At 30.7% G+C, this 26,245-nt stretch overlaps 2 protein-coding genes across 2 annotated transcripts; one reads left to right on the top strand and one right to left on the bottom strand.

Annotated features, from left to right (window-relative positions):
- Positions 1-5,869: 5,869 nt before the first annotated feature.
- On the bottom strand, positions 5,870-7,515 carry LOC7458248 (protein WHAT'S THIS FACTOR 1 homolog, chloroplastic). Its single transcript, XM_002302791.4, has one exon. It carries the CDS (start codon positions 7,359-7,361, stop codon positions 6,114-6,116), a length of 1,248 nt encoding a protein of 415 aa, XP_002302827.3. The 5' UTR covers positions 7,362-7,515; the 3' UTR covers positions 5,870-6,113.
- A 2,604-nt stretch (positions 7,516-10,119) lies between these two features.
- Positions 10,120-13,265, top strand: LOC112326438 (isoamylase 2, chloroplastic). Its single transcript, XM_024594056.2, has 2 exons — positions 10,120-10,288; positions 10,481-13,265. The coding sequence occupies exon 2, from the start codon at positions 10,513-10,515 to the stop codon at positions 13,084-13,086; it is 2,574 nt and encodes an 857-aa protein (XP_024449824.1). The 5' UTR covers positions 10,120-10,288; positions 10,481-10,512; the 3' UTR covers positions 13,087-13,265.
- Positions 13,266-26,245: the final 12,980 nt, after the last annotated feature.

Genomic DNA, 26,245 nt, shown 5'->3' on the forward strand with positions numbered 1-26,245 from the left:
GTAATTGGATCATATCTGGAGCTGTAGATCTCGGATTTAGGTCTAGTTTATATGGATGGAAAGCTAAGACATAGGCCTAAAACTTTTATGTGGAGTCCAAGATTTAAAAAGGCTTTTTTCAAGTCCAAATTATAGCAACAACTGAGAAGTCTGAATCTGTCCTGCAGCCCAGACACTGTTCAGTGTTCATCCCATATCTCGAGTTTTAGAAATTCAAATGACCTCAAGTTTTTTTTTCTGGAAAGCTGAGACAATTTCCTAGAACTTTCATGAGTAAAGTTGGTTCAAATTCTGACGTTAGAAATGACGATTTGTTCAGACAAGAAGATAAGGATTTTCACCAAGTCAAGAGTTGGCCACCCACTCAACAATTAATCATCAAATCAATAGTTCTAAATTTTGGCCTATAAAAGGAGGCATTTACCATGCATTTAGGAGCTTGATTGTTCAGATCAAGATCTTGCTCTTGCTCTCTCTCTCTTTATATTTTTGTAATGCTTAAGTTTTGCTTTCATTAATATCATGTTTATGCTTTTCATTTCATTTCCTTTACTTAGTTAACTTGTATCTTATTTATGTTCTTATCTTGTTTATTTATATTTCTCTTCTTCATTATGTTTAGTTAAGTTTATTATGTCAAGATGAAAAGGTTACACTCAGGGGCGGAAGCAAGGGGGGGCAAGCAGGAGCCCTGGCCCCCCCTGCAAAACATTTTAATTTTTTTTATTATTGGGTAGTTAAATGTGAGGAAGTGTTTTTTTATTTTAAAGAGATGGGTCTTCTTATAGTAATGAAGCGTGATTTTATTTTTAATTTCCTTTGAATTATTTTGCACAACCCTAGTATAAATTCTGCAAATATAAAGTTATTATTTTGCGTAGCTCTAATATAAATATTGTAGCTAGTCAAAAACAAAAATACAAATACAAATCACAAGTAAAATTTTTCTGCGGAAAAATTGAAGCAAAGTCACTAATTAATTTATCTTTCATCAAACAAAATAAGGTAATTTAAATTTAAAATCTATTTTTGTTTTGAGATGTTTTTTAATAATTTGATGAGGTTTTTTTTTATAATTCTACCACTTTTGCTCTTTTTTGTTCTCAGATCTGCTAGTTCTACCAATTGTTTTTCGAATTCTTGTTATAGTGATTTTTTTTTCCTAATTAATTAGATATATTTTATTGGTTTGTTTTGATTATGCTTGGATTTTTTTTTATGTTTTGTTTTTAATAGAGCTGCCAAAATTATCAATTTTTTCTCACGATATATGTTTTGATTTTAGGTTGAACCATGAACAAAATAAGAAGAATTGATTTTTATTGAAAAAAAAAATATTGATAACTCATAGCCTAGTGAACCAACTCCAATGTGTAATGTTGATGTTATGGTTGAGCAGCTCCAATGTGCTTCAGTTTACAAAGAATTTGCGTTGATTAGTGAGCAACCTCTTACTAGAATCGATATTGTTAAGAATCATTCTTCATTATTTTTAGCTTTATTTCAAAGTTTATCAAACATAAATAATGCTTCACTTTAACTAATGTTTCTTATATACTTTGTATGTTTATATTTATTAGGTATAAAGACCATCAATATTAAAGTGATTGATATATTATGAAGATGAAATTAACTTCATTGCTTTGAGTCAATTTGGTATTGTTTCAAACCTTTTACCCTATATAAAGATCATTATATGTTTGTAGTAAGTTATTTGAATAAAACTAAATTATGCATGTTTTTTTTCACAACTCATGTACAATAAATTAAAAAAAATATTATATATTGTTATATTAATTTTGGCCCCCCCTAACAAATAATCCTAGCTCCGCCCCTGGTTACACTAATGGTGTAAGAATAAATATAATATAAACTTAATATGGACTTCAATGCTTATATCCTAAACAACTTGCTATTAACATGTCTTATCATTTTTATCTTATTAATTCTTAATACCTTGCTTGTTAAATGGTTAATCTAGATTTATGTTGTATAACACTTGGTACAACAAATGCTTGACACTTTCATAGCCTAACCATATGGTATAACTTACACATGTGCTATGAAAGGAACTTGATTTGTTGTTAACATAAGTTAGCATCATGAATTCCTGAAAATATTTAAAAGTTTGGTATTATTTAAATAAAATAATTAATATGATCATGTTAACAATTTATAATGAGCTATTAATGACAAATCATCCGATTGGAACCTCCTTTGTGTGTGGTTTCCAGTTGAGTAATAAAAAGAGTATATTATACTTGTTTGAAATATCATTAGTGGATCCTCTAACCTTGACATTTGTTTTTATCAGTGTTTAATCATCACATTAATCTTACATCTCAAAGTCCTCTTTAACTTATTATTGTTGTTGTTGTTGTTGTTATTTATAATTTATATAGTTAACCTCTCTATGGTTCGACCTCGGTCTTGTCGGGTTATTTATTACTTCGACACTCCTACACTTGGGAGAAGATATCAATCTTTTGGTCGTGTCAAGTATTGACTTAATCATCGGAGAGTACCCAAACTCTAAGGAGGGGACCTTTTACAAGTATTGAACATAATTCATCAACCATTTCATCAAGAAAAGATGGACTAGATTTCAAGAACTAAGAGATTAAAGGCTGTGCCCCCCCCCTCCCCCCTCCCCCTAGCTACTTGAGTTAGGGTTTTATGAGATTTTATATGATAAATAGGGAGGTTCTAGGGTTTATGGTATGGGATCTCAACCCTTAATGTTAAGGAATTGATCTCAACCATTCATTAAAACTAAAGACAAAAGTTTGTCCTACTCTGCAACTGACAAAGGGAGGACACAAGGCTATTTTTGTAGGTAAAGCAGTGTTGGGTAGTATTTTTAGGAGATAATCTACAGGTTATTTTAATGCAATAAGAGCTGAAATTTTAGCTTAGAGTGAAGTATAAATATCAACTTATAAGTTGACATAAGATTTGTGTGGTATGATAAAAGGGTGAGGGAGAAATTAGGGCCGAAAGGTAGGACTAGGCATCTTTTTTCTTTTGTTTTAAGGGAAAAAGACAATGAATAATGAAATTATGGTCTTTCTCAATTTGGTCCTTGAACCTTTTGCACTTTGTAATGAAGCCCCCAATCAACCATTATCTTTTAGATTCCTTTTAATTTTACCCCTAGCCTTCTTCAATTGGACCATTAAATTTCAGTGTTTTTTTACAAAGTAGTCCTTTGTTTAAGATTTCTTCAATGTGGTCCTCAATTAAGCTTCATGCTTCAGATGATTTCTTTCAATTAAACCCTTGATTGCACATATTTAGCATTTCAAAGTTTCAATTGTGTCCTCAATCTTTCAATATTTACGAATTGATTCGAATTAGACCTTCAAACTTGATTTTTCTTCAATTGAATCCTTGATTAAATCCATAAAACCTATTAGAAGTTTAATTACGTCTTTGAACTTAATTAACTCCTTCAAGTTTTTGCCCAATTGACTTTTAAACTTCATTTTTCTTCAATTAAGTCCTTAAATAAGTCAATTAAACTTGTTGGAAGTTTAATTAAGTCCATAGACTTACTTCACCAATAAGAACTTCGAACTATTCTCTATGCACACCAGTATAATGACGCAAATCAGAATGTCATTGTGTTGCAACTTATCTTCCGACCAAAGTGTCTGGGGGTAAATTTAGAACAAGTCACAGAGGGAAGGGGTGTTCAGCTGTCCGCCACAGCCATTCTTTGTAGTCTTGCAGAATGCTATAACTTATAGCCTATAAGCATAATTACTTTCATTCCATAAGGGCAACACAGCCTGAAAGACTAAGCATTTACACGATTGGAGTTGAAACCTGTTATGCATTCTCTCAGTAACAATTTTATAAAGAGGCAAGACAGGTTCAGCGTGCATGCATAATTTTGGAGGAAAAAGTGCGCAGATATGCAAGCATGGTAGTTTGGACCTCGAAAGCCAAGATCTGAGTAAAACCAGAAACTTGAAAGTAAAAAATGCAGTTGATTACACCTGTGATTATGCACAGTTTGACACACGTAATGCCTTTGCCATTTTCATAAGGTGGAAAAGGGAGTAATTCTGCTCTTCAACATAATGAGACTTTATCCAGATTTTCAGAAACATATAAGCATTCATGCATTTACTTACCAGGTGATCGTGATCTTATATTAGTGTTGTGCAAGATCTCAAATTCATATAAACGGTAAATAAAAACTTGCTGCTTATCAATAGACATAATATTTGGAAGCTGAAAAGTAAGTGGTTAGAAAATCCAAAGCATGTGTCATTTACGACCCTCTTTCTCTTATTTTTTTCAAAAACAAAATCCAAAATATAGTAAAAATACAACAAAAAAAAATCTGAAATATATATTTTTTATATATTATGTATTGTTTTGGGTATTTTCAATGTCTTTAAAATAATTAAAAATTTAAAAATTTACTTATTTAGTTTTTAACATATTTATTTTAAAATTATTAATTTATTTTATTCGAGTTAACCGAAATCTTTTCAAGAAAAAAAATGGATAAAAGGATCAAAATTGCTATATATAGAATAAAGAACCAAAGTTATTTTAGGTTACTTGATTATCAAATTTGTTTGGAGACCAAGTAATTAGATAAAAAAATAATTATTTTTAGAAAAAAAAGAATTAGTTAAAGAAAAAAAAACCACTCATCTTCAACCTCTAACCATTGCCAATAGCCTTTTGCCATGAACCACCGTCAACTACTAGGACAACAGCTCCTCCAACTACAAACCCAGCCCCTCTCATCCTTTTCTAGTCAAGGAAAAAACTATATATTTAATATTTAACATTATAACCTACAAAAATCTTTTAATACATTTACATACAAAGAAAAAACACGTGAGATTTTTTATTATTATTAAATAACATAGCATTTCTTTTAAAAAAATTATAAAAAACAACAAAAATCTTTTTAAAAAATATATATTTCAATATTTTTTATTACATATGACCAATTCTCTTAAAAATAAAAAAAAAATTATATTTATAGAAATAAAAAAAAATACATGATATAATTTAGCATATTTAAATACCAAAATTCAAAAACAAAAATTTGTTAATATCTTTACATATATTTTTAGATTTAATAATTAGTTTATAAAATTCATGAGAATTTAACGTAGATTTAAAAAAAACTAAAAATTTATTTTATTTCTTTTAATATAGATATTATGAACTTATATTTAAGATATATTCTCAATATTAAATTAAAAAACAGTTTTTTTTTTAATTTTGACTTTAGAATAATTAAATTTGACCATAAATCTATAGCCCACTCTCTTGGGGTGGACTGACTTTAACCAAAAAACAAACCAATAGTTAGAAAACACAACAGTACCTTAGTTTATATCAATCGAATAAACAATACAGTTTACCTTAAATAAAATATGTTAGAAATGATATGTCATCCATATATATAATTAGTCATTTTATCAAGACTCTAAGATTAATTAGAGTTTTTAATAATCAAAATATTAGATGATTAATTAGAGTTTTTAATAATCAAAATATTAGATGATGAATTTAAATATTTTTTTTATGGATAAAGATTAAGAATTTTTTATTTTTTTTTATCATCACCTCAATGATACTTAAGATCCAAATATAGAAGAATATTCACCACAACGCCTAGCACATACAACGGAATGTGTAGTTCATCAAACTATCACCTCTTGGGCACACAAAAAAGGAAGATGGAAATTGCCCAAGATGATTTATAGATTAGCTAGCTAATTTGTTTTAAAACAAAATCAAGTCTCTTTTTCCTTAGAAATGCTTTTCATTTTGAACTTCCTTGCACAGGACAGGCAAAGAAGAAAGACATTTAGGAACTCGCAGAAATTTAGCATGTTGTAACTCGCAATTGGTAGAGTTAATTGGTTATGCAATCTCAAGCCATCACCACTGGCCATCATGACAAAGCCCTACCTTTTAATTGCCATATATTCATGGAAGTTCAGAACCTTAATGAGAATTGAAAATCATGCAGTATGTGTCTAACTCTGGGAAGATTGTTCCTTATCATTAAGCATCAGCAGCTCCTTTGCCTTAGTTTCCTCCCGATATCAGCATAACTTGGGAAGTCACAGCTATCACTTGACTTCTTGCCCATCGAATTCCCTGCTGCTCTCTTGTCCATCGGTGTCCCCATCCCCCAATGCCATCATTACTCTGTTCTTCTTAACCTCTTCCCTTTGTAACCTCAACTGCTCCTGTCTCTCCTGCCACCCCTCTTCCAACAACTGAACAAACTTGTCCTTTATTTCAAGCAAAGGATCCCTTTGAATCAACTCGCTGTCCTTATAAGCTTCCCTTAGCATCGCAGTCTTAATCCCTCCTTTCAGTGACATGTAAAATATTCCTGGATGCCTAGTGAACACACTTGAAAATGTGTTGGAAAACCTGTACTCATCACTAAACTTCCCCAGTATGGGCACTGGAATCCTCTTGAACAACGAAAGAGATAGCAACTCATGGAAAACCCCAACAGTCCTCTTCTCCATTTCCTGTGAAGCTTGATCCAAGTGTGACACATCAACATATGGTGATATGTAATCAAGTTCCAACCAATCCCGAATCCACTCCCTCATCTCCTTCCTCAAGAAGAACCCCGGAGGAAGCTTGTAGTAAAAATTAGGCCTAATACGAATTCCCGTCAACCCAAACTCATCTTCAGCTCTTTGCTCAATTATTGATTTTGCAAACTCAGGATTCCATTCAACCAACTCAAGAAATGACTTTCCCTCCTCAGGAGGACCAATTAGCCTAAAATAGTTTGGATAATTAGGAACCAAATTAACCAAAAAGTCATTAGGAAAACCAAATTCTCTCTTCACATGTACCAATTTATCCACACTAAGGACCTTATCCTTAGCCATCATCAGCAACTTACACAATTTCGAAACAATCCACCCCTCATTTTCCAAAACAATCCTTTTCTCTTCTTCAAGAAAATTCCTTAACCGATGGCTAACACGGACAAACCGGACGGGTTCTGACTTGGGTTTGATTCGATCCTGGTAAACGTCAAAGAGGGCAGGGTTTTTATTAAGAAAAGTAGAAATTCTTACATTGAGGCGCAATCTCTCGCGCCTGTTTTCGAGGTAACGAAGTGGGATTACTTGACCCGGTTCGTTAAGGACCTCTTTGACAACTTTTGAGCAGATTTTGTATGGCTTATCTCTCTCAATGGCATGGTCTAGTTGTGGGTCCCTGCGCCACACAACTTTGAGGCTTGAAATGGGTTTGGTGTGGAGGTTGAAAGCAGGGTTTATGAGAGATTTTCTATGCAACAAGTGCTTAGTTCTAGTAGTATAAATGGAGTAGGTTTTGAAGAGCATACCTGCAAATGTGACTGACCGGCCGACCAAAACCTACGGAGGAAGAAGATGCCCTGTCTGTCTGCCTGTCACTCTGTCATTTACTACTACGAACTAGGGCTTTCTTTTAACTTAAACCCTCAGGGGCTTAAATGGCATGTTTGGTTCAGTCCCCAACTCGTGATCTTTTTATTAACTTTGTCGGTGTAAAAATCATTTTAAAGAATTCTGCTTCTCCTCTATGTTCACATGATAATTTTCTCGATTTTTGGGCTTCGATTTCTTCAATCGATTTTCCATTAATGTGCAAAAGATATAAGAGGATGAACCAATCATATTATATATATATATATATATATATATATATATATATATGACATCCTATTGCATAAATTTATCAATCCTTTATTATTATCAAAATAATTTAATTTGTAACTAATCATTATTTTTAATTTTTTTAGGATATTATGAAGAATCATTATATTTGTTGTTGTACAACAACAATAATAACAACAACGATAAAAATCATGAAAAATAATCATTTTATTGTAAGGGTGTATGTATTTTTATAGTCAAAATGTGTTGAAAAAACTATAGTATTATTTTTCTATATTTACAAGATTTACTAGTATTTTTTTTTTTAATGATAGTCGTTGTTTCTATAACCCTTATTTTTAGATAAGAAATTTATTGGATCTCGAAGGATAGCTTTATATTGGGGAAATATTTTTAGGACAAGATTCTATTTATTATATCTAATTTTACAATAATGCTACAATTATGGGGTATTATTCATAAAATTTAAATATGGAGCCATTTGAAGAAGCAATAATGTCATGGGTGAAAAATATACTTGTTAGCTATTATAGCTAAAGGAACTTATTAAAGAGCATGCCTTGTATATTTTCCATCTAATGTAGGTAAAATAAATTATATATATGTATAATGTTTTTCTTTGTACACTTTCATCACTATTATTTGATAAAACATTCTATAGTTTTCTCTAGTTTCTTAATTTTATAAATAGTCTTATATAAATGTTTATTTTCTTCATTGGTTATATATGATTACTCTTCTTTTTTTTCATTTGGATGTTGGTTTACTATTTAACAGTATGATGTGAACTTCGTGGTCACGCAATTCATAACAAGATTGACAATGAATCTTAAAAAGCCAAAATAGATCTGATAAGAGTGTCACATAATGAAAACATGTTTCAAGGCATTATCATTATTGAAATAAGAACCTCCACCCCTACGAATACCAATTCATTGAACAAGAAATATAAAAAAGACGTCATAAAACCAATTAATCTTTGATATGTCAATTTAGTTCAATAAAAAATCAAAGAATACAAGAATCTCTCTCACACAAGCTATATAAATTTGGCATCAATAGTATTTATCAAGTTTGAATATTTTATCCTTATAAAGAGTATTTATACTATTGAAAATAAAAACCCTAATGGATCTACTATTGTGAGCTAAATTGATGTACTTATAAAACTAACCAAAAACCTATATTAATAAACTTGAAAGTATTGACTCAAACAAGCCTTTGACCATAACTGAAAACTAATTAATAATTAAGCTAAAATAAACCTTGGATCTTAGCTAATTAATCAAACCCAAAAACATAAATAGAAAATTAAGTGTTGAAATTCTCTCTAAACTGTTGAAACTTAAAGAGAACAAAATAAAATAAAAGACAACTAAAACTAAAGTATTTATAAAGCTCATAGCCACCACACATATCCCATGACAAAATGAACTCCAATTCTTCAATGAATTCAAGCAACATTAGGAACCCTTGTAATCCAAATTCATACATAAGTTTAGGGTCTAAATAAACCTAATTTAATATATTTTTTTTGGTCTAAAATTAACTTATTACAGGTTTGGACTAATTAAGCCGAAAATAGTTAAGCAAAAACACTTTATCGTTGAATTTATAAAAACAGTAAAAGTAACTTCGGTTAATTTAAATAATATGTTCTCGGACTTCGAATGATTTAAAATTTTACCACAATATAGTTCTATATATCTAGTATTTTCATGTGAAGTTTCAGCCCAATTAAATGTACAATTTAAGAAATATTTCTAATCTTACAAAACTAGCTAATACATATTTTAATGTAAAATTTAAACCTAACTTAATTTATATCACAATATATACCATATTAAATTACACAGAACTTGAATGTTAATAATATTGTCAATCATTTTTAACGTATCAAATTGTAATATAATATTTGAAAAGAAGAGTTGAAAAAAATTGTAAATCCATAAATGATATTCAAATAAATAAATAGTAAAAATCATAATAAAATTACTGTAACTAAGTTAAAATATAATAATAAGATATGTAAAAATCTTAGACAATCAAGATTAATGAAAAAACTAAAACAAAAATGTCTTTATATGAATGTGAAATTCAACTTAACAAAAATCCATCAATCATATAAGCATAATTATAATTAGTTGCACTATTTTAAAATGACTTGAACAAATCAAAAAATAATATACATACACACATATCACACATAATATTTAATTAAATATTTAAAAAATAGAATGAAATATTAGGACAATAAACCTCAATTCCAATCTAAATATTTATGTAAAAATAAATAAAATTCATTGTATCACTCATAAAATAAAAAACAAAGCAAGCATTTTGAGTTATAAAAATAATAAATAAATAAAGGTAGCATTTTGAATCGATGAGCTTTGCGGTCCTTAAATTTGCAAATGCAACAGATAAAACAAACAAACAAAAAAAAAGAGTATAAAATAAAAAATCCATCCAAACCAGAGACAGATCTCTCTGTCATCATTGAACACACCTTCACTTCACTTCACTCCACTCTTATTAGTGACTCGGACACTCTCTCTCTCACTCGTTTGTTCTCTGATCTCATTTCAATCAATAATCATTCATAGATTAATGTAAGTTCTAATTCCTTTTCTATTTATGGGCTTCAACTTGTTTCTGAATCGGCTTTACATACATTGCATTCTCTTTTCTCCCTCACTCAAATCATAGTTATTATCTGATCTTAAATAAGATATTTGATCATGGGATGCATCTCTTTTGTTATTCTTCCTTTTTGTTAATTTGGGTTAGTTTACTATCTGTAGGAAAGCAAGGGTTTTTGGGTTTTGGAGGAGATATGACAACTCTTTCTCCCTTACTTGCAATAACCCCATTATGCTTCTGTAACTGTGGATCCGTAGAATCATCTAAATCGATTCATTATGTCTGTAAAACTAAAAAATCCAGACCCACAAGGCGGTTTGGGAGGATGGATGTTGGTAAAGATTCGAGATTGTTGTTTGCTAGATCAAGAGTTGCTGCCCAGCCAACTGAGCAGATGATGTTTACTTCAAGCAATCCATTAGTTGACCAACTAAAGGAAGTTTCGACTTATCGATTTCGGACGGAAATTGGTGGTCATGTCAAAATTTCTGTTGGGAAGATAAACGGGAAGTATGCAGTTTATGTTGAAGTTTCATCCTTGGAATTGGGTGCTAGTGATAGTATTAGTCTGATGCTTATCTGGGGCATATACACGTCTGATTCGTCATGTTTCATGCCTCTTGACTCATCCTCTCATGCCAGGACCAGAGAGACTCCGCTCTTACAGAATTCTTGTGCTAGGTTTGCTACTGAGTTGGAGTTTGAAGCTAAACAAACCCCCTTCTACCTCTCATTTTTTCTCAAACCTACATCAAGTGTTGTGGAAATCAGGAATCATAACAAGTCTAATTTTTGTGTTCCGATTGGATTTGATTCTGGTTATCCAACTCCACTTGGTCTTTCCTTTTCTACTGATGGTTCCATGAATTTTGCATTTTTTTCAAGGAACGCGGCGGGTTGCGTTCTATGTTTGTATGATGATAGTACATCAGGCAAGCCTGCCTTAGAGCTCGATCTAGATCCATATGTTAATCGATCAGGTGATATCTGGCATGCCTCACTGGAAGGTGCATGGACTTTTCTGAGCTATGGTTATCGATGTAAAGGAGCTGCTCTTCAGAGTGACGCAGATAAATTTGATGCTGGCCGTGTTCTTTTGGATCCATATTCTAAAATTATCATTAATTCCGTCACAGATAATGTATCTGGCCTGCTGCCTAAGTATCTGGGACGATTATGCAAAGAACCTGTTTTTGATTGGAGTGATGATGTTCCTCCTCACTTGGAAATGGAGAAACTAGTTGTTTATCGGGTGAATGTGATGCGTTTTACAAAAGACAACTCTAGCCAGATATCCAGTGATGCTGCAGGGACCTTTGCTGGTTTGATTGAGAAGTTAAGTCATTTTAAGAATCTTGGTGTGAATGCAGTCCTATTAGAGTCAATATTTCCGTTTGATGAGCAAAAGGGGCCGTATTTTCCATGTCATTTCTTTTCACCATCAAACGTTTATGGTCCTTCTAATGGCTCCGTGGCTGCCATTAGCTCGATGAAAGAGATGGTAAAGAGATTGCATGCCAATGGGATAGAAGTTTTGCTGGAAGTTGTTTTCACCCATACTGCTGAAGCTGGAGCATTACAAGGAATTGATGACTCATCCTACTATTGCACCAGCATTACTACAGGTTTGGACTCACAAAATGCTTTGAATTGTAATCATCCTATCGTCCAAAGGGTGATTCTGGATAGTCTACAGCACTGGGTTACTGAGTTTCACATAGATGGTTTCTGTTTCATAAATGCTTTATCTCTGTTGAGGTCGTTTGGTGGTGAATATTTGTCTCGTCCTCCCGTTGTTGAAGCAATAGCCTTTGATCCATTGTTCTCAAAGACAAAGATCATTGCAGATTGTTGGGATCCCAAAGAACTGGAGGCAAAGGAAACTGCCTTTCCTCATTGGAAGAAATGGGCTGAAATGAATACAAAATTTTGTTACGATATAAGAAATTTTTTGAGGGGTGAGGGTCTTCTTAGTGACCTCGCAACACGGCTTTGTGGGAGTGGGGACATCTTTTCTAGCGGACGAGGCCCAGCCTTCTCTTTCAATTTTATCACCAGGAACTTTGGACTTCCTCTTGTGGACTTAGTCAGCTTCAGTGGCGATGAGTTAGCTTCAGAATTAAGTTGGAATTGTGGAGAAGAAGGACCCACAAACAAAACCACTATCCTTGAAAGACGACTGAAACAAATCCGTAACTATCTCTTTGTTTTGTTTGTTTCACTTGGTGTTCCAGTTCTAAACATGGGAGATGAGTGTGGCCAATCTTCTGGGGGTTCCACTTCATATGGTAGCAGAAAACCTTTTGATTGGAATGCGCTGTCAACAGGTTTTGGTATCCAAACCACACAGTTCATCTCATTTTTGAGTTCCTTGAGAATGAGGCGAAGTGACCTCCTTCAGAAGAGAAACTTTTTGAAGGAAGAAAATATTGACTGGCATGGAAGTGACCAGAATCCCCCAAGATGGGAAGATCCATCCTGCAAGTTCCTTGCCATGACACTGAAGGTTGACAACCCAGGGAGTGGATTGAGCTCTGAATCTTCCCATGTAGAGGGTGACATGTTCATTGCTTTCAATGCAGCGGGACGCTCAGAGAGTGTCACTCTACCCGAAGTCCCTGAAGGGATGGCATGGCATCGCTTGGTTGATACAGCTCTTCCATTCCCAGGGTTCTTCTCAAATGATAGTGAGCCTGTCATTAGGCAGCCTTATGAAATGAAATCTCACAGCTGCATACTGCTTGAAGCCAACATCCATGATGATTGATACCGTCACTCTCATTTTCTTCGACACTCAAACATTTGCAAATATAGGATCAGAACTCTTTTCTTGTAGATTAATTCTATTATATGGGATTGTAATGCGGAAAATAAGGATGTTTTTCCAATACTGCGAGTGCATACTTTCGTTTCTTTCAATGAATTTATTATCTGTAATTCGTTTTACATTTTCTATAATAAGTCTAATCAGGACAACCCTCAAGCTACAACTGCATGTTCCAGCAAGTCCATTAGCACTCACCATTTTTCTTATTAAAAGCAGTGAAGCCAATTGCAAGCCAATTGATTCAAATCTTGATTGAAGGGCAAGGTGAAGCTTCCATTCTCAAAAAGAATCCCTAACGTGTATATTACACTCCAAATGACGTCTATGCAGCATACACAAGGTTCCGTAACAAATTTTCATGCAGTTCAAACGGAACAACTATAAATACAAGCTCTGCTCTAATTCTTTGATTATGGAGCTCCTTATCACAGAAACATAACTTTTTCAGAGGTAGACAATATCGAACACGCAGGTATCGTTGTTTATCTTTTCCCTTAACTTATTCAGCAAACAACCACATATCTGGCTACCATTTTAAAATTAATGGCCAGGTCTAGCAGAGCTTCTACTTTGTGTTATTGTTCGTTGCTTCTCCGGTTGCTTCAGTAGTCTTGTCACGGATTCAGGATCAAGCCCCTCTACATTCTGTTCTCTACTATGTTCTTGCCGAACCTCTTGGAGTAAAGCATCAACCTCTCTTACAAAATCTACCCTCAAGAGAATATCATCAGCATCTAGTGGTGGTCTTAGTGGCCCTGCAGACCGATGGAAAGAGAAAACTGGCCGTTTCAATGTAATTTTTTCGAAACAGAACAATCACGTGCACTTCTAAATCAATGTGCACTTCTAAATCAATAAATCATCTATCATATACCACTATATTGATATTGAATATGCCTTCTAGCTAATCGGTTAATGACATGAGTATTAATTGAATCTATTCTAAGATATAAAATGAGGGCTAAGTCAAGAAGTTTGAGTTAAAAAGGTTTAAATTTATTAATTTAGACTTTCTCTGCTTTTTAGGTCACATCTGAAACTACAGTATGATTTTAGATGTGATTCCAATTAGGTTAGAAACTAATAATATATGGTAAGCCTGCTAATTAATCTGGAAGAGAGAGAATAATATATTTAAAGTTGAGCCTAAAATCTGCTAGTAAAGTATGAAAATAGAAAAGACATTATTTCCTTAAAAGTTATAAATTTCATTTACTACAAGGAATTCTTAATGTTATTAAGAACTTGTGTGGTAGCTTTTAACTTACTTATTTTACAAGAATTTCATATCAAATAAGAAGAATTTATTGGTAAGAAAATAATTTCTATTTTACATGGCATCAGACTTTCTTTCAACAAGAATCCTTCAACAATTATTTCTATAGGTAATTTTCACTATCATATGTGGCAAAGGATGAAAAATAATCTTGGACCATTTTTTTTATTTTATTATTTTAAACCTTATTTTAATTACTTTGGGTTTTATTTAAAATGAGTACATGTCTGGCCCATTAGTTTTATGATTTACATTTAAATACTCTTATGTAAATATTTTTATTCAGTTGATGATTTTTTATATATGGTTGTTGCACATTGTGTGTCTTTTTCTCTTTGTATTGTCGAGTGATTCTCATACTAAGTTTTTTATTGAACTTGCAAACTCTTCGAAAGATTGATCATTCGTTGTGATTTATACTTCTCGTTCACATTTCATTATAAGTGTTGGGTGGTGATGATCAATTGCATATAACTTTTGCTCTTCAAAGCAAGGTTCTTATTGAGTCAAGTTGCACACTTTCTTCAAAACCTCAAATTAATAATTTAAGGAACAATTCCACATCAATTTGGTATCAAAACACGAGTAATTTCAAGTTATATCTTTTTAATTTTCATTTCTACAAAAAAATAGGAAGAAGAAAATCAATTTTGAAGGGAAAGTCTTAAAGTTGCCAAAAACATTGCATACAAACAACAAATTGTATTTATTTTTGTGATTTAAGAAATTCGACACTTATAAAAATAAAGAAAATAAATCAAAATAAAAAATCTTGAAAGGATTCTTGGAGAAGCAATTTGAAAATTTTGGATCTTGCATGAACTAGGGTTTAACCGAAAATTCTTCTTGGAAATTCTTGGTGATCTTGATTGATTTCTTGCAAATTTAAGTCGAATAGAATTATCTTGTATCAATTTCTTTAGTTTCTTGATTTCTTACATCGTTTTCTTTATTTTCTTGAATTTTGTAGTTTTTGTTGTTTCTTAATAATAATCCTTGCTTTATTTCATGTCTTTGTTTTTGTCATTATATTCTCATAAATTTACATTGCTACTCATAAGTTTGTCCTCAAGTTTTGTTTTCAAAAGTTTGAGGAATCGTTGATTCTAGAGTCTTTAAACATAAAATAAATCATTGTGTAGTTTAGATAATTGTTTAATAAGTTACTAAGTTATTTTTAAGAACTAAAGTACAAGAATAGGTAGTAAAAGGCGTAGCGAGACTATTAGAACGAAAAGCCTAATAAAATTATGGGAAACATGAGAGGAGTGAATTTTATTGTGAGAGTAAATATGTGAGATTTGTGTTAAGAATATTTTTTTTTATGGTTCTAACCTTTATTTCAGGTATAAACAATGTCTTCAAAAAGTGTTGAACAAAAAAAGGATGAGGATTGTGGAGGAAAGGCATGATATAATGGAATTTATGATGGAGGTGTTAATGAATAAGTTTGATGAGATGATTAGTAGACAAGGAGGTTCTAGTCGTAAGTAAAAGGAAGTTAAAATGCCTACCATTAGGACTACAATGAATGATGAAATGTGGGCGATAATTCTTAAGTTAAAGAAAATAAATTTTCAAAGGTTGATGTTGCAATGAAATTGGTAAAGGAGCAATAAAGAGAGAACATCTTTCATACTAGATGTCACATTAGTAACAAAATGTGTAGTATGATTATTGATAATAGAAGTTGTGCTAATGTTGCTAGTATTATACTTGTTAAGAAATTGAATCTAAACACTATTAAGCATGATAAACCTTATAAACTTTGATGGTTGAATGAATGTGGTGAAGTTATGGTGAATAAACAAGTTTTGATTTCTTTTTTAGTTGAAAAGTATAAGGAAGAAGTTTTATGTGATGTGGTTCCTATACATGCTAGTCATTTATTATTAGGGAAACCTTGACAATTTGATAGGAAGGCCAAGAATGATAGATTTCAAAATAGGTATTCTTTTGAGAAGGATGGAAGGGCATATACACTTGCATCATTATCACCTAGACATATTTATGAAGAGCAATTGAAATTGAAAAAGAAAAGTGAAGGTGGAATGGTAATACAACAATGTGAGGTCGTTGTTACCATGCAAAAATATGTAAGAAAATGGTTAGCAAGGCATGTTTATCTAAAATTGTTACTATATAATGTTGGAGGAAACAATTGGCAAAAAAAAAAAAAGTTTTAAAGGCTTAAACAAGACCAATTAAAGCCAAAAGAGAAAGCAAACTCGAGAAGACAAATGAACCATGTAGGGTTATAAGTTTAAAGAGTGAAAATTAAGTAAGATGTAAGGAAAGAATAAGAGAGAAGAGAAAAGACTCAGATTCAATTAAGAGAGAGAGAAAAAAATCAATTAAAACCGAGAGTTGAGAGAAGAAAATAAGAATGAGATAAAAAGATAGTGTAGAAAATATAGATAAACACTTAAGTTTTTATACAAAATAAAACGAGATCAAGAGTGCTTGTTTTTTTTAACATGCCTATGATTTTACTTGTGTATAAGAAGACATATTTTAACACTAAGAATCTTAACTCTTTTATTCCTAATGTTGCTATATCATTATTAAAGGATTTTGAGGATGATATAGAACAATTAAATTTAAATTTGAGCTTTATCTGTCTTACTATGCAACTTTACACCACCAAGTATAGTTTTCGATCTAACAATTGAATCAAACTGAAATATTTCCAGAAGTTTTTATACATTTATGTGTATCTTAGGTTAAAATTTTAGGTCGATCAGAGTTTGTTAAGGCTTTCGGGTAAAGGATCGAATTTGTTGTCCAGATTTTGCTATGTATGACCTGATGAGATCCATACTGGTTTGCCATTGATAAAGGATGCAATCAATAATAGTATGGTGAAGTATAAACATCTTATCCTTAGACTTGATGATAATCTTAATAAGTTGCATGGATCTTGTATGTTAAGTAAAATTGATTTGAAAATTAGTTATCATCAAATTAAGATGAAAAAAGGGGATAAAAAGGAAAAATAACTTTAAAACTAAATGTGGATTGTTTGAATGGTTAGTCATGTTGTGTAGTTATACTATTGCACATAGTAAGTTTATGAGATTGATGAATCATATATTATGTGCATTCTTAGGTAGCTTTGTTATTAATTACTTTGATGGTATTCATAGTAAGAATTTAAGTGAGCATATTAAGTATTTATGATTTTTGTTTAATATGTTACAAAAGAAATCATTATGTGTTAATGTACTAAATTAGAAAAATTCTTTATCATTTTAAAATAGTTTATGGTTTAACTCTACTAGATTTGATTTCTTTACTTGTTGATGAAAGGTTTAAACTTGACAGTAATAGAAAAGCACATGTGAAAAAAGAATTGCTTAGGAAGGTACGACAACATGTTGAGAAAAAGAATGAGTAGTATGCATACGAAACAAAAAAAAAAGATGAAAAAGAGTTGTCTTTGAACCAAGAGATTGAGTTTGGGTGCATATACGCAAAGAGAGTTTTTCTAGACATAGAAAATCAAACTTGATGCTTAGAGGATATGGTTCATTTAGATTCCTTGAAGGAGTCAATGCCTACAAAGTGGATCTACAATATGAGTATAATGTTAGTGTTATATTCAAAGTTTATGATCTTTCTTTGTTTGATGTAGGTGATGATTCAAAGTCAAATTCTTTTGAGAAGAGAGAAGATAATGCGGTCTTGACTACAACATCAAAGGAACTATTAGGAGTGTCCATTAGGTCTATTCTAAGGCCTAAAACAAAGTGGATCCAAGAGAAGTTCAATCGGTGAAGTCAAAAGACTTAGGTCAAAAAGGTTCAAATCTGTCAGTCTAGATCTTTGTCTACTTTTTAGATCATATTTGAAGCTACAATAGGATTTTGGGTGTTGCTCTCATTAGGTTGGGAATTATACATCTTTACCTTTCAAACGATATATGGTAGGCTTGTTAATTCATCCGAATGAGAAAGAACAACGTGTTTGAAGTTGAGCTTAGAATCTACCAACAAAGTATGAAAAAAGCAAAAATATTATTTCCCTAATAGTTATGATTCCATTTACTACAAGGAATCCTTAATGTTATTGGCAAATTGTATGGTAGCCTTTGGCTTACTTATTTTACAAGGATTTCATATCAAACAAGAAGAATTAATTTGTCAGAAATTAATTCTTATTTTACAAGGTAGCTTTTGTTTAGTAAGAATTCTTCAACAATTATTTCTCTTGGGTATTTTTCATTATCATATGTGGAAAAGGGTGAAAAATAATCTTAGACTATTGTTTTATTTATTTTTATTATTTTAAACCTTATTTTAATTAGTTTAGGATTTATTTAAAATGGGTGCATGTCTGACCCATTAGTTTTAAGGTTTACATATAAATACTCTTATGTAAGTATTTTTATTCAGTTGATAAATTTTTATTTATGGTTGCTGCATATTATGTTCTTTTTTTTCTTTGTGTAGTTGAGTGATTCTCGTACTAAGTTTTTGTTGGGTCAAGTTGCAAACTTTCTTGAAAACTTTAAATTAGCAAAATAAAGGACAATCTCGCATCATATATTTATTATTAATAAAGATTTTTTTTATTCTTAATATTCATTTATATTTGATTAATGAATCTAATGTTTAATTAACAAATCTAGAGTAAAGTTAAAGTCCATGAGAAAAAAATAGATTAGCAAAGGAAATTATAAAGTTGTTATAATAATGAGATTTCTATTATATCAAAGTATTATTCCTAAATAATCCTTGTCAATGTTTTATTAAGATTGGATATTAATTAGAGTTGTTAAGACTGTTGCTTATTATGTTTGTTCTTTTATGAAAAAAACAGTTGCTCTCATAAACTGAGATATGAGAGATACCTAGAACTAATATGTAGGTTTTCATCGGATGACATGTACACTAAACTAACTCGCAAGAGAATTCCATATGGAGAAATCATCCATGTCTATGGAAAGGTTCTCGTGATAATTGTGTAAGTGATCCTTAGATTTAAGATCATTAAGTTATCTTATATAGGTAATGTTATACTTTGATCTTGACCACATGTTGTCCTAATGAAGGGTAACAAATGAGCAAATATTGGGTATAGTATAAACTATATAAAGGTATTTAAGTAAACAAGAGAAGATTTATCACCTTATGTGAATTAGAAAAAATATTGCATTTGTTCTCAAATAATATTGATTGTGAAATTCTTAGTCAAAATGAAATGAGTTTAGAAACGATTTTTAAAATCTTATTCAAAGAATCAATGACTATAATGTTAAGAATTAGCATGATTAAAAAATAGACATAATCCATGTTATAATATCTAAATCTGAACATCATTGATGAAGAGATAATAATTATAATGAGAAACTAGTCACTGAAAGGTTAAGTCAAACCACTTATGACTTTTCTAATATTTATAAGATCATGACAAGTTGCTGAACATTATATTTGATCTTTAAATACAAGTCAATCAATTATTGAATTGATAATAAATTAAATTGTTTAATTTATTTAATCTTATTTTATTTAGAATTATAATTCATATTTAAGCCAATTTATTAGGGAGCCTAATGAGTTACATGCATAAAAATCATTGGTCAATAATTAAAATAAGATGATTATTCAAGTGTGACTTAATTGTAAATAAATTTTAGAAATTAAGAACTAAAATGTAATTAATACAAGGTATTACAATTCTAAACTTAGAAAAAATCAAGTGGGGAGTTGATTAAATAAATTTCTAAAAATATTCTAAAATAATATATGTGATATTATTTAAGGAGAAAATTGATATTTTTTTATTTATAGGATTTTTAGGTTTGTCTATAAATAGAATATTATATCTCTTATTTCCTAAGAGAATGTGAGGAAAATACAGTAGAGAAACACTTCAAACATAAAAGAAAAGAGTTAGTACTCTAAGGTATAAAGACCTCTTTATCCTAAAAGGTTTTAGGATATTTCTCATTGATGCTTCATATAGATTACTATTAGAGGCTGAATATTTAGACTGCTTGTGTTTTATGACAACCCAACCTTGAAGCAAATATTCAAATTCAAAAAGAACATTTGATCTTCAGGTAATATTCTCATAAACCCTAACCAACTCTAGATCTATCTAACATGATCCTTAAAAATCTTGAAAAAAATTAAATTTATTGTTTTCTCTGCGTGTATATGTTTCGGGAAACCTAACAGTGGTAGTGAAACCTTCATTAGACAATTAGGGTTGTTAATTGCATGTTGTGATTGTTATTGGTGTTAATTGAAAATTAAATTTGTGTGCAAATCTATTTTTCTAAAAACATTTTTTTCTCTCTCATGTTTTTCAAAAAATAAACTTTTTGTTTACTATTCTGGCTAGATATGGCAAGATTTTTCAGATCTAGCCGGATGCCACCATTTTTTTTAAAAAAGGGTTTTGGTAGTTATGGGATACTAGGACTGCTGGTGCATTTGACTAGTGTCTAATGTACTAGGCTAGGTCGCCACTAGCGACAGAGTTAACGGCCATGTCTGCTGCCCTTACCACAACAACACCAATGTGTCTGGCATTACTTCCTTCCAACGTGAAGCTGCTACCTTGCATTGGAGGTGACAAACACTGCCGCCCAGTGCGAGGCTATTGCCTCACCTAGAGGTGGTGTAGCACCTTGCACAGTACCAAACCTAACGACAACCTTCGTTGTCGCTATAAATGTGGCCACCAACACAAGGGCAGACCCTCACGCTACTAAAAACCCAGTGACAACGCTTGTTGCCATTTTATCATAGTCACTACTGGTAACTGCAAAGAGAAGAAGAAGGGGTATGGTTATGATTCTGCCTCTTAGCTTATTTTAGGGTCTTTTGAGGGGTAGAGTCACGAATCTACCCTTGCAACTTATACATAATTACTTCTAGGGTATTATTGGGAAAGAATTATGATTTTGCCCTTTATGTATAAAAAATTGATTTTATATTTTAAAATTAAAATTCTAAATTTACTTAATTATAGAATTAATTTTTCTAATATGATTAGGATAGAATTAAAATGTTTAATTCAAGATTTTTGTGTTTTGTAATATCCTAATTGGATTACGATTTGAGTAAAATATTTAATTAAAAAATATTTAGAAAAATAGTTTTTTTTTTTTAAATAAAGAGAGTTTTTAAGTTGGAAATTTTTATTTCATTAATCATAAAATAGTTTAGGATATTAATAAGAATCTTAATATGATTGATTTTCTTATTAAATTTTTTAAAATGGTTTTTCAATGAAAATCTATACTAAATAAAATTTATTATGTTTGGAAAATTATCAAATTAAATTTGATTTAATATTTCTAAATGTTAGAAATATTATTTTCAAAAATTACCCATAACACCAATTATTAGAATTAAATCATGCAATATATTTTTATTATGCATATTATTATGTTCTTATGTGGATGATTATGGACATTAAAGACCAATATGATTGTGTTTTTATGGTTAAATAGTTGTAATATTATATAGGGCTTGTATGTCCTGCGTTTTCTCTATTTTTCTTCTGAGTTGTAAAATTGTTTTCTCATTTTATTCCGCTCGAATATAACTTGGGGTTTCTTATTCGATTATGTAAATATAATTTAATTTAGAAATGTAGGAATTTAGATAGGAAAATTATTTTGCAATCCACGAAGAAGAAAGAATAGCGGTGAAGGATACAACCATGGTGCAGGATACAACTTATGAAGATTTGCAGCAGCTACCTAGGTTTTGACCATCTAATTCCCTTCGATGACTTGATGTAATTAGTTTAGATATATCCATAATCATCCAAGTAAAATGACATACTAGGGGTTTATGTTAATATATAATTGTTATGTATGATATATCAATTATGACATGAAATGAGACCTAATTAAAATTTGATAATAAATCTCTCATTAATATATTAAGTACATGATTTATTGCCTTCCAATTTTATATGCATAAAACCAAAGTTTTATTCATATTCATGGATAACTTGTTGAGCTATTCAAGGTTACAACTAATTAAATATGTTTAATGTTATAAAATTGGATCCTACTTAACTAACTTATATGATTTGGATGTGTTACTTATGATCATATAAGATTAAAGGCAATAGTTAGGTGAAACATATATGATATATTTAAATAAAGAGTTGTCACCTAACTGATCTACGAGTCACATAAAGATGTGATTAATAAGTTATATTCTCTACCTAATTTAATTTGTTTTTATTTGTTGAGTTATTTAAGGTCATATAAATTAAATGGGATCCTAGCCCACTAGAAGATTTAAGCGAGATTTCCCGAATTAATAGTGGGGCTAATATTTTGCAAGAAAATAATGGGAGACCAAGTTAAGATTAAAGATCTTATTTGAATTTGGATTAAAATATGTATGCATGAAACTAATATTCGTTATCTTTACATGAATAGGTTGATAGATCAAAATGTGTAATGACATATCCTTACACAACATACTCAATGCTAACAAATTGACAAGACTAAACTTCTTGGACTAGTAGATCTTATTTGAAGTTGGATTAAAATATGTATGCATGAAACTAATACTCGTTATCTTTACATGAATAGGTTGATAGATCAAAATGTGTAGTGACATATCCTTACACAACATAATTGATGCTAACAAATTGACAAGACTAAACTTCTTGGACTGGTATCGTAATATAAGAATTGTTCTCAAGAAAGAAAGAAGGTGATATATTCTTGAAAATCCAATTCCTCTTGACCCTAACGAGGATGCTGATGAAGAAGTTAGGAATACATATCAACATTATATTGATGATGATGAGCATGTTGCATGTGTGATGTTAGCCAGCATGAGACTTGAACTTCAAACGCAACATAAAAATATGGATGCGTATACTATGATTATACATCTCAAAAAGTTGTTTGATGCAGCCAGTAGGAATGATAAGTATGAGACCTCTAAGGAATTATTCCACTGCAAGATGATAAATGGTTCCTTAATGAACACCCATGTTTTGAAAATGATTGGTTATAATGAGAAATTAGGTTAATTGGGCTTTTTCATGAACCATGAGTTAAATGTTAACTTGGTCTTTCAGTCATTACCCCAAAGCTTTTTGCAATTGATTATGAACTATCACATGAATAAATTGGATAATAATTGTTGGAATTGCTTAATATGCTTCAAATTGTTGAAAGGCCTTTAAGAATGAAAAAGGTTATGTTCTCCTAGTTTAGTATTTTAGAATGTATAGGAAGAAAAACAAAAAGAATAAGGGTTCTGTCTCTAAAGAAAAAAAAAAACCCTCTTAAAGGCATTAAGAAAGATAAGGGTACTTGTTATCATTACGGAAAGGATGGTTATTGGAGGATGAATTGCATGGAATATCTTACAACAATGAAGGGAAAGAAACTTATTATGGTTTCTACTTCAAATATGTTTATGATTAAAAACTATCTTATACTTCACATTATAGTTCTTAGGTATTGGATACCAAATATGGTTTTCACATTTGCAATAATATACAGAAGATTAAATAAAGGCGAAGTGGACTTACGAGTTATAAATGGAGCAAGGGTTGTTGCATTAGTTATGTGAACTTATTATTTTACTTTGTCAAGTGGGCTAATACTAGAACTTGATAATTGTTATTTTGCTCTAGTACTTTCTAGAAGCATTATATCATTTTCTTATGTAGTTTTGAATAGATTTGAATTTATTATTGAGGGCAAATGTTGTTCTTTTATAATAATGGTGTTTTTTTATGGATCCGGTGATTATACAAATGGTTTGTATATACTTGATTTTGAAGGCCAATATTCAATATAAACTATAAATAGAATAAATTAAATATTCAATATCTTTTATAGTTATGGTATTGTAGACTAGGTCATATTAAACAAATAGAAATTGTTAATTTACATAAAGAAGGATATTTTGATCCTTTTCATTATGAATCGTGGGAAACTTGTGAAGCTTGTTTATTAGGTAAGATGACCAAAACACCCTTTACTAGAAAGAGTGAAAGATCTAAAGAATTGTTAGGTCTAATACATACAGATGTATATGGACTAATGATGATTAGTGTTATAGGTGGATATACTTATTTCATTACATTTACTGATGATCATTCTAGATATGGATATGTGTATTTAATGAAACACAAGTCTGAATCATTTAAAAGGTTCAAGGAATTCAGAAATGAAGTTAAAAAACAAACTGGAAAGAGTATCAAAATACTTTAATCAGATCGAGGTGGTGAATACTTGTGCCAAGTATTTCAAGATTATTTAAAAGATATTGGGATTCTCTCACAATGGATACCTTATAGAACTCTACAACTTAATGGAGTTTATGAAAGGAGAAATCATACCCTATTAAATATGGTACGGTTCATAATGAGCTATGTAGACCTTCAACCTTCTTTCTAAGGCTATGCACTATAAACTATTGCTCACTTTTTAAATAGGATTCCATCAAAATTTGTTAATAAGACTCCATATGAGATATGGAATGGTAAGAGACCAAACCTATCATACTTAAATTAGGGATGTAATGTTTATGTGAAGTATATAGTATCTGAAAAGCTAAGAACTAAGTTAGATAATTGTAAGTTTATAGGATCTCCAAAAGAATCTGTTGAAATATTTTATCTACCATCATGTTGAGCAAAAGGTGTTTATCTTAAAATATGCTATCTTTCTAAAGAAAAAATTTGTTCTAAAGAGGAGTAATGGGTGGAAAATAAAACTTAATGAAGTTCAAGAGCCATAAATAGACATCCAAATGGAACAAGAGCCTAAGGCCATAACATTTTATGGTCAACTTAAAACTCAAGAAACAAAAGAACTTCGTAGATCTGATAGGATACATTATGTATCATTGAGATATCAACTTTCTCTAGAAGCTGACGATAATTAGTTGCTTGTATTTGATGATCCTTTCAACTATATGGAAGCAATATCTAATAATCAGTACAAATAATGGGACAAATAATTTAATAACAACATAATTCAAGACATATATTTATTTTTAAAGCCAAATAAATCTAAAATAAGTCCACGTAAATACAATCATGAGTTTTCAAAATAAACTAATTTAAATACATCATTCGTACTTAATTTAAAGTTAAATACTTTTTCTTTAATGCAAAATTATATTACATAACAAAATATACATTTGATTTTACAAAATTAAAACTACAAGTATGAGATCTACGACTCAGCATAACACTACGAGGTGCCTGAAAATTTAAATAATACCCAATATGATCAGTTTATACACAATGAAAGTTTATTGTGTGTGTGTGTTTCAATTAATACAACTTGCATAGTTTAAGGGCATACATATGCCCTTTTTAACCCAATTCGGACAATTTGTTTCATTACTACTTTAATAAGTTTCTTTGATTGTCCATTAACCAGGGAATTGTTATCACCATTTATCCATTAACCAGAACATTAATCTCATTAACTCAGGAACTAGTTTTTTCAATTTCTCATTAACCACAACACTAATCCCATTTACTAATGTAACTAGTTTCTTTAATTTTCTATTAACTAGGGTATTAATCTCATTACCAAGGTAACTATTTTCTCTAGGGTAACATTTATCAAATGATATTAAGACACATTTAAGGACAATTACATTCACAGTTAATTAATACTTTAATTTCAGGGTGCCAAGCACCCACCTAATGTCTAGGTGTGTGAACTAGTCCCTTGTTGTTGTGTGGGTCCTGTGGCTACTCCTGTACCAATATAAACAATATCATACGCTATTATATCCTCAACTTACTTTAAATTTTAACTCTATAGACAATCATTTTATTTTTTACTTAAAATGACATAGTATG

The sequence above is a fragment of the Populus trichocarpa genome, chromosome 2 (assembly GCF_000002775.5).
Source record: "Populus trichocarpa isolate Nisqually-1 chromosome 2, P.trichocarpa_v4.1, whole genome shotgun sequence".
Lineage (NCBI taxonomy): Eukaryota > Viridiplantae > Streptophyta > Magnoliopsida > Malpighiales > Salicaceae > Populus > Populus trichocarpa.

What these genes read in the sequence shown, in the direction of transcription:
- LOC7458248 (XM_002302791.4), bottom strand. Translation starts at nt 7,361, where the DNA reads ATGCTCTTCAAAACCTACTCCATTTATACTACTAGAACTAAGCACTTG.
- LOC112326438 (XM_024594056.2), top strand. Translation starts at nt 10,513, where the DNA reads ATGACAACTCTTTCTCCCTTACTTGCAATAACCCCATTATGCTTCTGT.